This window comes from Python bivittatus, unplaced genomic scaffold (genome assembly GCF_059951505.1).
Source record: "Python bivittatus isolate LINGU-HERP-01145 unplaced genomic scaffold, Pbiv_v1 ctg000320_np1212, whole genome shotgun sequence".
NCBI classification, from domain to species: Eukaryota; Metazoa; Chordata; class Lepidosauria; order Squamata; family Pythonidae; genus Python; species Python bivittatus.
The window spans coordinates 8446968-8461546 of NW_028277052.1; the positions used below are offsets into that span (position 1 = coordinate 8446968).

A 14579-nucleotide genomic window follows, 5' to 3' on the forward strand; every position below is an offset into this window, starting at 1 on the left:
AAAACTTCTTTTAATAATAATATATAAATAATTTACTTGTAATGATAGTAGCAACAACAGTGTAAGCCTAAGTAAAACTAACTGGAAATAGACTTGATAAAACTCTTATTATTTTTGCTTGAGGTCTGTAGGTTGGCTTTACTGCTCCCCCCTTCTGTCTCTGAAATACAGTAAATTAGACTTGTAGGAGTGTTTGACTATGTGAGATACAGATTTGATGTACAGGTAGTCCCCGGATTAAGAATGCCCAGGTTACAGACGACCCATAGTTAGGAATGGAGCCTTTTGTAACAAAATTTGAATTAAATACACAGTGATTTGAGTTAAATACACAATGGTTGGAGTTAAATACACAATACTACTTATACAGTATTATACGACAGTACTGTAACAGCTTACATACAAATTTGACTTAAGGACGGACCTTGGGAATGGAACGTGTTCTTAAACTGGGGACAACCTGTATGTGAGGTCATACTGCTGTTTCTTAGGATATCTTATTTTAATGCCTATTCATTTTGATGCCTATAATTAGAACTATTAACTTTCAAGAGAATCTGGGCATGCAATAAACAGGTTTGGCACCATCTTTTTTTCCCCAGAATATGTTGCTCCTGTATTTCAGGTACAATTGGTTGCTTTACCTACAGTAATAACCATAATTTTTGTTATAATGAATAATCTTTTGGAGGCAGTGTTTAGAATTTTAAGATGTGAATTTGTGCAAATCCTGAATATTTAAGCTGCCCAACTATCTAGAGAAGACACTGTCTCGTAGCAGCTTGGTTCTAGATGACCTTTTACTGTTCAGACTTTTAGGGTTTACTCTAGACATGGTGATAATGTCTTCTTAAATCAAACACATTCTCTGGACAGTCTGTTCAGGGTTCCCATGCTTCAAAATTTTCAACCAAATGAAAAAGTTACCTTGCTTGTTCTATTTCCACCTAACAGGTTTCATACTATTTCATATTAGGTCATATTTTCACAAACTGGTGCTTTTTGAAGGCACTTGAGCTATGGCTGCCAGAATTGCTAATTAACATGGCCTTTTGTATGACAATTTTGGGCCTAAATTATCTGAAGATCACCAGACTGGGAGAGGCTGTACTCAAATTATGGAAATGCAACAAAATGTCAGTGGAGATCGTTCTCAACTAAAGGTTTTAATGCATCATCCATGGTAATATGGGGAATGGTTATCAGTGTTTTACTTTTTTAGCACTAAACAGAAGGTCTTGCTCCTCTGGAACCTAAGGTCATCAGTGGTAGATATGAAAAGATCCTGCTCTCAGATGTTTCTAGAGAAGTCTTCATAGCTGCTGTGATTAAAACTTCCTCTCTTCTCTTTACAGTAAACTCACCAGTAACAAGTTATCCCAGTGCAATTGCTTATAAAGAACAGGAAAGCTTTGCTGATTAACAGTATATCTGGCTGAGCGTTCTCAGTGCAGCGTACCTATTAACCTAAAAAGTTACATTGCTGTATCTTTTTCAGTGACCTTGAGTAAACCTATCTGCCACTCTGAAACAGTCATGCTCTTAGTAAAATAAAGTTATTGGCACTGAGGAACTCTAAATAATTTCAGGATGCATAGATGAAAGATGCTATTAAACCAGTAAGTGACACACTGAAGAGCAGATGTTGTCATCAAGAGGAGAGAAAGCCATTAATTATATTGGTAGATGGTTCACAACCTATCCACAAAGAGATACAAATCCATTTCCTTAGCAGTTTTCATTTTTTGGCTGTTAAGTATTTCAAATGTAGTGCTACTAAAAAGTGCTGCATGGTACAGATTTATGTCCAGTTTTTGCACTCAATATTCTGACATCAGAAATGCCACCACTTATCTCAATCTCTTTCCCTCCCTCCCTGACCTATTGTATTTATATATTTCACATGGAATGTGACTGATAGCAAATTGTTTAAATTAGAAGCTGTAAAGAGAGACTGGAATGTAATAAAGTGTTGAAAGCAGCAAATCTCTTTTCAAATAGCCAGAGACTTAAGCTGTATATTTTTCATCCTGCCATTCAGAAACAGATTTAATCAAGAGAAATAGTTGAGCACTACAATTTTGAATGCTAGAAACCCTTTATTATTCTTTTGTTACCTGTTTATGTGCTCTTGTTCCTTTCCAGCTTCTTAAAACATAATTTCCCTCGGCAAACATATTGTTCGGATACTTATCTACAGTTGAATATATTTCCAAAGGATTGGCTTGAAAAATTAACATGTAGAAAGAAAGCATCCAGATTTGGGTGTAGAATAAATGCATTAGTAAAGTACCGCTGCCTAAGAGACCTTGTTTAGTTAGATTGCCGTAGTTTATTATGCACAATCCGAAACATGAGTGTGAAATTTATTGTTTGTGTTAAATTCCTTTCCTAATTTGTTTGTTTGTTTTCTGGCTGTCTGTGGTGTTTGATAGGATTTGGAAGCTTTTGAAATACTATTCATGATAGTATTTTAGTTTTCAAGAGAGATCTCCTGTTTGATGTTGCATCTCCCCCAAAATATTGTTGATCAAACTAGTGTTCATGTTTCATGTGCAGAATAGTTTCCTCAACTAGCATAAATATTTCAGTTCAGATATCAGAGACTTCAAGGAAGATGTTACTTGTGGTGTCATGTATCATTTTCATGCCCTTGGTGCCCTTGTTGTTACTAAGTTTGAATAACTCCTGAATATTCATGCCAATTTCAATTCTAATATCTTAGCATTCAAAGATTTTGCAACTAGCTGGCTTACATTTCCTTTTCTGTTAAAAAAGAGGTGCTGGAATTAATTTAATTTGACATATTAAGGTGGCCCAGATTATATTTTGATATACTGGTGTTCAGTCAAAGTACTATATTATAGAATAAGTTAAGGAATTTTAAGTAGAAGTTGAAACTGATTAGCAAAGCCTAGTTAAGTGAAAACGTGATTATTCATGGAAGAATGTCAGTGAGGTTCACAGAGTCCTCATGCATTTATGGATGAATGAATTAAATGACATTGTAGTATTTTATTTTTCTCTCTGCAGGGCAAGAGCTGGATTGTGAAGCGGAGTTATGAAGATTTTAGAGTGCTTGATAAACATCTTCACCTCTGTATTTATGATCGACGCTTCTCTCAGCTCTCAGAGCTACCTCGTTCTGATGCCCTGAAGGATAATCCAGAGGTAAAATAATGAAGTTTTGTCACTATCTGAAAAATTATAGTTATGGAGTAATATTTTTGGGAGGGAGGTATCTTTGAATTGCTAATTTTATTGATCTCTGAACTGTATAGGAAAATCAGAAATATATATATATATATATATTTGGCTTAACATTTTGTCAGTTGGCTTTCCAAGAAAACCTGATCAGGATTGCATATAGAGTGTTCTACAGATAATTCAGAGAATTGTAATATAGACGGACAGACGCACGCACACACTCAGATAGTTTGCTTCAGTTACGTCATCCTAATATATAGGACTCAGGATGCTCTGCATCAGTAGAATTATGGTACTCTTTCCTCATCCTTTGCAGCTTGTTACCCAGATGCTGATGGCTTACCTGTCCCGACTCTCAGCCATTGCCGGCAACAAGATAAATTGCGGTCCTGCTCTCACATGGATGGAGGTACAATAGCCTGTGTAGAGAATTTCACCTTCTCCCCAGTTTATCAAATGCTTTGTGTCTACAACTGTGCCAATTGCAAATTGGGTGGAAGTATGGAATGTTTTTAAATTAGAAATTGCCGGCCATGCCCTCTGCTCTTAGGCGAGACAAAACAAAAGCAGGAGTACATCCTAATCCTTAATTGTACAGGTCATCTTGGATCGATCCTCTGCAGCAAAAAGTCCTCTTCATTGAAAGTTATAGCCCATATAAGCACTGTGCTGGTGTAGTATATTTTGATTGATAGATGTTTTTCAGCTTCTCAGTCTATAGCTGAGAGTAAGTTGCTGAGATTTTCAAAGGCAGTTCCATGTAGAGTACCTTGCAGTAGTCTGGGTGAGTAGTAATGAGGGCTTGAGTCACTTATCCCGAGCTTCACATTCCAGATAGGGCTGCATCTGGCACACTACTGGCATCCCCCTCCCCCATCGGCCTCCACCTGTCAGTGTAGCAGCAGCTTTGAGTCCAGTAGGAACCCCAGTTCACAAACCTGCTCCTTCAAGGGTAGTGACACTACACCAAGAGGCGACCCTGGAGATGCCAGAAACCTGTAGTGAACAGACAGCTAACTTCATCTTGCTTGGGTTCAGCTTTAGCCTGTTTTGTCCTAGGTAAACCCTCACAGCCTCTAGAAACGGAGTCACGTTGTTGACAGCATCTCCTGGACAGCCTAGGACAGCAGTGTACAATGTATTGATGATACCACCATGCAAACCTATTATGACCTCCCCCTGCAGCCTCACATAGGTGTTAAGAAATAGAAGAGGAAGGACCAAGCCCTGGGGTGCTCCAGAAAGGAGAGACCACCTCAAGGATCTCTTCTCCTCTTCAACCACAGACTGGGACTGCTCTCTAAGGAACCACTATAAAACAGAACTGTACTTTCTGCAGGGGGTTGTTGTACTGCACAGTGTTTTGATCTTGTAACAGACAGTGCCTGAAGTTTTTCAGTAGAAAGTCCATTCATCTCTACTGTCTTTACAAATCAGCATGAAATTTTCCTCCATAAATTTGTTAATAAAATAAAGCTTTACATCCTTGGCTTTCTCGCCATCTGCCTTCTCTTGTATTGCAGATTGATAACAAGGGGAATCGCCTCCTAGTTCATGAGGAGTCATCCATTAATGTTCCTGCTATTGCAGCTGCTCACGTTATTAAGAGATACATTGCCCAGGCAGCAGATGAACTGTCCTTTGAGGTAAATAATAGGAGGATAAATATATAACAACTTCAGTGCATGCCCAGAGAAAACCAACTTTTTGTTCTGTGTTATTCAACTGACCAAAGAAGTTTTGAAGGTCTTCTGTTATCTTTCCATCTTGCTTGTATAAAAATACATTTTCTTACTATATATTAATTCTAATTTGGAAAAAAATACATTGGTCATTCTAAACTTAACTTTAAGAATGAGGGCAGAGAAACAGATAGACAAGTGCAAATTTTTAGGTAATTAGTCTGTTTGATATTCTTTCCTTATATACTTAGGTTTCCAGTACGGCTATTCTTTCAGTTTAACCAGAATCCTATTTTATCTTTTAACTGCTATCCAACATGAACATATAAAATGTGTGCTGTGTAGCACTCATAATGCATACTTAAATTCATATGTACATAAATAGTAGGTGAGAACTAGTACTATTTATTTAAAAGGCATTTGGGTTTTGTGTTCCCAATAAAATATACATTTTTATCAACAAGGTGGTGCTTCAAGTCACAATGAGAAAATATTTCATTTGTTAATTTCCAGGTTGGAGATATTGTTTCTGTTATTGATATGCCTCCAAAAGAATTGACCACTTGGTGGAGGGGAAAACATGGATTTCAGGTATGTCCAACTGTTAGGTTAGTTAATACTGCAGGCTCTAAAAGTTGCAGTTGGATGGATACTCATTCTAAAAAATTACTCTCTAATATGTTTTATAATGTATTGTTCTCATAAATTTTGGGAAGAATTTTTGAAAACCCTCCTGAGTAATGTCAGGGTAAGATAAAATTGAAGAGAAGAAGAATTTATTATGCTATTTTAGACCTTCAAAATCCCTCTAGTTAAAATGTGGAGACCTGATTCTACCCCTTGTCTGAAACCACTGAATCAAGTCAAGTGTGTAACACTTGAAAGAGTAATACCTGTCTGTCTTGGGGAAGCTGCGCTGGACAGGCAAAACAGCTAGAGTAAAATGAGATCCAGGCTAAGAAGCACCTGCTCTCTTCACATATAAAGCAGAACATATAAAGAACACTCTTTTTACTAAAACTACCTAGGAGTTTGGAATAATCATTTTCTTACAAAATCATCAGGACATGTCTTTATCCCATGATTCTGTTGAAATTGCTTAAATGTCCTATGGATACAAGCTCTCTTTTTGTCTTTTTTTTTTTTTGGTCTGTGTGTGTCATCACAGGTGGGATTCTTTCCTAGCGAATGTGTTGAACTAATTAATGACAAAGTTCCTCAGTCGGTGACCAATTCTGTACCAAAGCCAGGTATGTGTGTGCACTTTTTAAGCTAATGTATGTAATACTATGGAATGCTGATTTAAATTCTGTTATCTCACAGTTTTCAATGCTCTGTACCATTGCTGTGATATAAAGTTATTTCATTGCATTCATCCATGCAAGTGCATTTCAGTGTCTAGTTTGTGCTGTTTAAACATTTTCATTTATATTGATTTTCTTATTGTTTTGGATGGGCAAAGAGGTTCTTCATCACAAACCAATGTGTCTTTCAGAGTTACCCTGTTGGAGGGAAGTTAATTTCTTACCAAATAAAACAGATGCAAAAGATACTTGATTTTTTTTCCCATTGAACTTACTCTCTGCGTTTCAGACTCAGAACCAATTAATTGCTGTACCTATTCCCCTCTCTTCATTTCCTTCTATCTGCTAAGGCAGTGTCTTTCAACCTTGACAACGTGAAGACAGGAACTTCAACTCCCAGAATTCCCCAGCCAGCAAGGAGAAGGGTCGCCAAGGTTGAGAAACACTGTGCTAAGGAGACTCTACTTGTTGAAATAAACCCTATAAATTTATGAATTTTTATGCTGCCTTCCAAAATAAAAGTGAAATGAAATAAAATACCCACATGTTTTCAGGCTGTTTCCTAAAAGTAGACAAAGTACAGCAATAAAGCCAGTTATAGAGAGCAGTTTGGTCTAGTGGTGAAGGCACTAGGCTAGAAAACCAGGAGACGGTGAGCTCTAGTCCCGCCTTAGGCATGAAAGCCGGCTGGGTGACTTTGGGCCAGTCCCCTTCTCTCAGCCCAACTCACCTCACAGGATTGTTGTTGTGGGGAAAATAGGAGGAGGAGGGAGGACTGAGTTCGTCCGCCACCTTGAGCTATTTTTAAGAAATAATAAAGGCAGGATAAAAAATCTTAAAAAAAAAAAAAGCCACAGCACAATCAACAATTAAACATAAACACAGATGCTAATAAGGAAAGTGCATACAAGCAACAATTACCAAATTAACTTCTAGTTTGGCCATAAATGTAGTCTTGAAAGATAGCTCTTCCTTCTCAGGGCTCTCTCAGCAAACCCCATACTGTATCCTGAATAAAATCCAGCCCTATTTGTTGTTTGTTTGTTTGTTTTTTATTATAAAGAATAGAGTTCAATCAAATGCTTGATGAACTGTATTTCACAAGTTGTTTTGATCTAGGAGTGATCTTTCTTTGTGTAGGAGAATATGGAAAATGGGTTGGGAAGTAAGGAAAGAATGAACATTATGTGCATCTTTTCTTATCCCAGTCAGTATTTGTTTATGCTTATGGGGGAGGGAGGTTGTTCTTTGAAGCTTTAGGTAAGGGGAAAGATATTGAGGAGAATGTGATGTGTGAATCTTCCCCATAGTTGAGATTAATAACTAAGTAAATTGTGGTTGAAGTCAATTCTGGTGGTACCATTGTCATCACTTTTTATTGGCCTTGTTTCTCAGAGGGGGCAGGAGAATTTTTGGTTTTAAGGAATACAGATGCCATAGGGACAAAAGGTTGCAAAGCATATTATAAGATTAAACAAACCTGAACATGAGGCTTGTTTCATCATACACCAGAAGGCAGAATTATATAGATGGAAAATGTAGATGGAATATGAGAGTCAGCATATCAAAACAGGTTCTCTTAATAGACGAAGAAACAAACTTGCTTTGTTCCCTGTCAGCGCTAACTTATTCTGTGGTCACTTAAAACAGGGTTTCAGATGTTTTTGGGCTGCAGAACCTGCTAGTTAAAAAAAAAATCTGGAAATCCCTGATCAAGTGGCAAACTTCAGTGATAGAAAATTGGCTGCATTCAAACTTTTTTTTTCCCCCCTCAGTCCCACATGAACTACATCAAGTTCTTGTGGGACCATAGAGTTCCATGCCACATAGTTTGAAAAAAACTGATCTTAAAGGATTGTCCAATTTGAAATGCCTGGGATAACAGTGGACTTGGATCAAATCCACAACGTACTTTCTCTCTGAAACTTACTGCCTAATTCCAGATTGATCTGCCAAACCTTTTAAATCACTCTGTTGCAATTTGGGTTAAAGGTAGGGAATAGTAATAATTTTTACAATTGGATAAACCTCTGGGAAGGAAAATACAATGATCTCCTCATTCCCAAAATATTTAAACTCAGGAGTGTAGGACTAAATGCATCTGTTGGGGAAAATGCTACATGTATTCCTTATGATGTTGATTAGTTATAATGATGTCTACCTTTGTAATTCTAAGAGAAAGTACAGACATGGATGTTGCCTGTTCTGTTCTGGTGTATAATTCCATTCCTAGTTGTATGAATCCAAATGTCATCAGTCTTTTGACTAGTGCCATAAAGGATAAAGATGGAACAGGTGTTTCACCTCTGTCTGCTTTATAATACCATGCAAATAGGTTTCTTCATGTTGTTATTGTTCTCTTCTGATTCTTTTCTTTTGGTTGCTATCCATATCATTTGGATTAGTTGTCATATCATTGCAGGTCTTTCAAAGATGTCATCAACTTTGTGTGAATGTTTTGCTTGTGAACTTAACCTCATGCTGTTCATCTCAATTTACATCTGCTTTTCAGATGTTGTCTAGGAAGTGCTTTTGTTAACATTTGAGATTCTAGAAATAGCACATTAACAAAACATAAGATGTGATTTGGAGTTGCTTGTCTAGGAAACACATGCTGTTAAAAAGCTCTTAACATTTGTGCATTTTGTAGAACTTGAAGACATTGCTAATACTATTATGCAAATGGATTTCATCCTGGCAGTGCATGGATAAATGTAATCCTATTTTGTGGGATAATGTATAATAGCTCATGAATCTGATAGTCTTTTGTTTTGCCTTTTGTTTTCAGTACCTTTTTAAAATAATATTTTTTAAAAGTGCAATAGTTAATCATATCCCATTATATTCATATAAAATAGAAATCAAGATTATCTAGGCAACTTATACAGGACTGGGAGACTTGGCAGCCATTTTGGAATCACTGAATGGGTGGCCTTACAGCTATACCAGCAGGTCATCCACAGCCATGGGGAATATGTACCATTACAGATGCCTGAAAATGCTGAATTTGCTGGGTTATACACATTCTGGGTGAGGAACAGCAACACGTGACAGGCTGCATATAAGCAGAGATCTGATACATGAAGCAATTCAAGCAGCCCCCTTGAGCCAGGTGATTGAACTGGTCCACAAGGAAGTGTGTGTTAGTCTAATTGACTTTTCTTGCAACTGGAAAGTTTGGGAAAGGTGCACAACTCAATAACACCTTTGCCATTTCTGAAAGCTAGTGATCATGAAATACCTTCCTTTGTGAGCAGCTTTAAAATAGTCGGAAAGGAGAAGGAAAGCATATTTGGGATTAACAATACAGTAGGCTCTCAAAGGGATTCTTTGTATTTTCAGCTTCTGATTAATCCACTGAGCACCTGTCAGTTTACAGATTGGCATTTGGTACTAAATAAACCTCTGTGAAATTCTTTAGCTTTTCATGGCGTTGTTCTGAAGTCAGCCAAGTGGTTGTGCCAGGATGCTGCTGCAGTGGGTATATACGAATGAAACAGCATTGTCATTCAAAATGCAACTGTTTAGTTTTTCTGGTTAGGAGTAGTTACGAGCATTTTTACAGCTTTTGCAAAGAGGGGGGAGAGAGGACTCCTCTCAACAGAGATGCCCCGCTCAGCTTTACTCTAGTGTTGGAAATGATGCAGGTAGATAGTCATTTCTATGGTTATGGAAAAGATCTTCTGTGTCTCTTTGTGCTGATGGGAAGTGGTTAGTCAGCTGAGGAATGGTAACTCATTCTCTAACTGAATGATTTTAAGTGTTTTGAAAGTAAACACGTTTTGCTGATGCACCCTAATTACAATGTAATTCTGAACAATAGAAGTTTCCATTGATTTTCAGAAGAGATTTGGAGCATGTGCAAACAGCTGTGGAAATGCTCAGCACAAGCAGAATTAGGTTCCTATATGACATTTAACTCTTTGGACAATGGTAAAGAAATGAGTATATGCAACTGTCCAGTGTTTTGAAATGAAAATGTCTTTTTTCCAGGTGGATGTTCCTGTTAATAATGTATTTTTTTCTTAAATTGTGCTTTCCCAGTCTCCCCTGCCCCTGGAGCCCGTCCAGCATCCTGGAGCTACTTCCCCCCTTGTACGTTTTCATTTATTCCTTTTCTTTCTATCTCATCATTTTTTTGTATTCAGCTGAATTTGTAATTGCATTCATATGCAACAGTAAACCAGAATGCTTGTTAGCTCCCATGAGAGCCCTCAAGGACAAGTTCTGTCTAAAGTTTCTTTGTCATGGTATGTAAACCAGAAACTCTGCCCTGTTCTTTTCTAAACAAAACAAAATCAGACATCACAGTTTATTCTTACCTTTTTTTCTCAGGTAAGAAAAGAGAATATCACAACAATCAGACCATGGAGAATGCTATCTGGGATTATGTGAAATGCTAGTGCTTGTTGATTATTCCTGAAAAAGTCAGAATTCTGGTGTACTGTTGTATATTAATGTGCTCAGTATCTGTTTGAGGGATGTGCACTAAGTTTCACTGTGATTTCCTTGTACATTTTTTATTTCACAATATGCATTAAAATGAAATTTACAATAGAAGGTAAATAAGGGAGAAGAGGAATGAGCATGAAACTATTGTAATTTTTTAGGAATAACTGTGATCTACTATTACATAAACTATTATTACACAATCAGCATTTGTAAAATCATATCCCAGAATAAGAGATTGCATAATCTTAAAAGTGTGTGCTTTGAAAAAAGTTGATTTTCCTGTACAATCACACAAGCGTTTTTTAGGGTCCCCCCCCCCCCACTTTTAGTGTTTTCTACAATTAAGTCCCAGAATAAATTTTTGATTGGATCTTTGAATTGTATGGTAGCAGAGAATGAGAATTACATAAGCATATCTTAATATAGTATTAATCATTTTCATGACAATCCATAATTTATTCATTATTAGAGTCTTTAGCAGTAGTAGAAGCACATAAGCTTTGTCCTAGAAAGTTACCTGCCACAAAGGGAAAATATTAAGGAATTTATTTTTTTCCCCAGTATATCTGTACAATTTATACCTTTTGGTGCTGTTTATGTTTATAATGGAGCTATGTTGTACTCAAAAATTATGGCAAAAGGGTACAGAACAAGAAATGGCAAAGTATGTTGCCACTGAGTCTTTAAACTGAAGCTAAAAGAACAAGGCACAACCCCCTTTCCATAACTTCATTTATGCTAGGAAATGTTGAGCTAGCCTTCTGGAGCAAGCTACATGTGAATGAGATGGGCTTTACAGAAATTTTCATTTGGGAAAAAGAGAAAGAAATGGAAATTAAGGCTTTCCATTCTTTCGGTAATATGATTTAATCTTGGAGGAAAACATTAAAAAGTGTATATGACTTTCTAGCTTGCTTAAGCATAACTTAACGTGGAGGACAGTGACTGTTTTTTCATTCCTCTCTAATTCATGAATATGGCCTCATAATACAGATAAATGTGCTTGCCATACTCTGATATCACAGCCTATGGCACTAGAAAGATTTTTGTGTTCCATACTAGACATGCTTTGCAACAATATTTGTTTGATGAGTCTGTCAGTTTCATAGTCACATATTTGGACATATGCTGTCAATTTTGTTCAGTATGCTATTAATAAAGCAAAACCATGGAAACCATACTATTAATAAAGCAAAACCATGGCAGCGGTGAAATCAGTAGGTTGTTCTAAAGGCCCTGGCAGGTGTTATAGGGAAACCCAACATGTGACTGACTAATGTGAGCGCTTTGCTTGTGTTCTTAGCCTCAAACTGCAATATCCTCTGCAAGTGTTACAGTACAATACTTTTTAGCCCTAGAAGTGGACCCATTTTAACCAATCTGTTCTTTTATTTAAGTCATAATTGAATGTTCACATCAAATAAAATCTTAGCAGACATTAATAAGAATAATTTTGGCAAACTGGTAATTGCCATGCTTTCAGATGGAAGAGAGTAATTTCTAATCAAAGGTCACATTTGTTTTACTTTCATATTTTAGAACATAACATAGCAGAAATTTGAAATTACGTTATGCTGATGCTGCCTTAGAAAATCAAGGTGCTCATGTCCATCATTAAAAAATAATAACTTTTTTATCCTATTTTGCTCCATTTTCCACCCTCCACAACTGCATCCAGATTTGGAGATGGATAGTGTAATACCAGGTTCAGCATCTGTTTCAGAGCCTCTGAACCAATCCCAACTGAGCTCAGGTAGAATGGATTATAGTTGACTGTAGTTTGTAAACGGACTAACCTATAGTCTAACATTGTGTGTTCTAGTAATAATGCTAACTAATGGTTACTTGTTTTTTTTAAACTGTTTATTTGTTAGAAGGTAGAATATAGTTCCAGTTATACCCACAGGCTTGTTTTTTATAAGCTAGAAAAGATCTTAACTACTACTGTGTATGTGTATATGTAAAAAATATTTATCTTGATAGATGTGTAATGCCAAATAAATCAATGAGGTAACCAGAATCAAGATTTTTCCAGAATGGGTGCCTGGGATACATGTGTCTTACAAATTGGGATCTGTCCATTTGTGTGAACATCAAATTTTACCTAATTGCTTTTTCTAGAGCCTTCATACACATATCGTGTACATCCCTGCTATTTCTAATTAAGTACTAGGGGATGGAGTAGAAAAAACAGAAAGGGAACAAAGGGTAAATATTGAAATCATATTTTAATAGCAGTTTAAACAGGCATATTATGTACACAGCTGCCAAGCTATAACTAGAAACAGCTATGCTATAGTTGTTGTAGTTACATTGCAAGAGTTTCAGACAAGGAACATTTATTAGGATAAAAATAACCAGAATATGCTGATGTGGTTAGTGTATGTTGAGTAATGTCCCTGTATTAAAACAGTTATTTTAACAATAGTTTAGAGGCATTCACTAAAACTTTTGTTGCTGCTTTTTGGGACTCACACTGTGTCATAGCCTAGGGAATGTAGGGTGGCTACAAACTGAGATGTGAAGTCTGTAGATATGGACATAATTTATTATTCTAAGAAGGAGGCTCAGAAACTCAGAAAACCCGAGTTACATTTGAGTGCCAAACTGCAAGTAGAAAACCAGGCCAGCTTAGGTCCTAATAGCCAACATCCATTCCTCTGGCTGGAAATAGCAAGGGTATTAGAGACTTCCTTGTCACCATCCTTGTGATCATCATCTGTTCTGCATCTTCTTCCAGCCCAGTTTAAGTTGCCATATGTTTGTCACTCAGTCAGCCCTTATTGTTACAATGAGATAAACTATTCACAACAACTCTTAAATCTAGCTTCTTTGTTGGACTGCTGGAAAGGTCTTTTAGAAAGAGCCTAAACATTAAATGTTCACTAAGTGAATCCTGCTCCTGCCAATAGGAAGCCAAAAGAAAATTATGTTTCTGTGAATTGAAGCAATTAGTCTGAGGACATGGAATGAATGACATAAAAAATAGGGTAATAATACAATTAGCCGCCCAGAGTCTATGGGAGTGGGCGGCTATAATAAATTTAAGTTAACAACAGTAATAATCAGGCATGTCTTCTCCCAAACTGTTACCACTCATGAGTCAGTATTGGGTTGAATAGCCTTATAAGTCTAAATTATACGTGCATGCATATTGAGCGGTGGCGGGTGTCAGCAGGTGGACTAATCAGAGTTGAGGCACCCAGACGGTCAACATGGAAGCCAAAAGATGGGCAAAAATGTCACTGCTGAGATGGTAACCAGAGTCCAGTCCAGAAGGTTAAAAAGGAAGGCAGCATTTGAGTACAAACGAGTCAGAATCTAAGAAATCTATCCAAAGGTCTGGCCATAGGAGCATACATAGCACTGGCATTTTTTTCCAGCATTAATGTAATCACAGATGGGAAGTTTTATATAGAAAGCTTCAAACCTCCAGTACAACACAAAAGAAATGCATACTATTCAACTCAAAATGCAAGGCTACTTCAGAACAGCAGTGACTCCTGAAGGAGCACGTCTTTGGAAGTCTTACTATTCTGTATCTCTCAGCCCTGTGAGGCGGTTCCATGGAATGTAGCTCTGAGGTCACAAGCCCATAGGAGCTAAGTACTTCCACATCTCGTGTGGATGGGTCTGGAGTCATATGCTACTTTCATAAAACCACATTCTTCAACTCCTGAATCAGTGACACAGGAATGCATAGCCTCTTATTCTTTCCAACATGGCATACCAAACAGCCTAAAAGAATAATGAGCATCGCGTGTCTGCCTAGGCAATCAGTTCCTTGATATACTGACAGGGCAGTTCTCCACCCCCCACCCCACTGCAGGATTTTATGATAAGCCATTACATCCAGTGTGATGTTGGTCAAATTCTAATTTTTTGAAACAAAATCGAATTATGCTTATGTTTATTATTTTTTTTAATATAACAT

The 14579-nt window shown here is 37.0% G+C and overlaps 1 protein-coding gene across 1 annotated transcript in view; it reads left to right on the forward strand.

Annotated features, from left to right (window-relative positions):
* ARHGAP32 (Rho GTPase activating protein 32) overlaps positions 1-14579 on the forward strand; it is a 152922-nt gene that overhangs the window by 94163 nt on the left and 44180 nt on the right. Inside the window, exons 6-10 of the mRNA XM_007425400.4 lie at positions 3034-3171; positions 3524-3616; positions 4731-4853; positions 5403-5480; positions 6058-6139. Coding sequence (XP_007425462.1) covers positions 3034-3171; positions 3524-3616; positions 4731-4853; positions 5403-5480; positions 6058-6139 — 514 coding nt within the window. The remainder of the gene's footprint in view (positions 1-3033; positions 3172-3523; positions 3617-4730; positions 4854-5402; positions 5481-6057; positions 6140-14579) is intronic.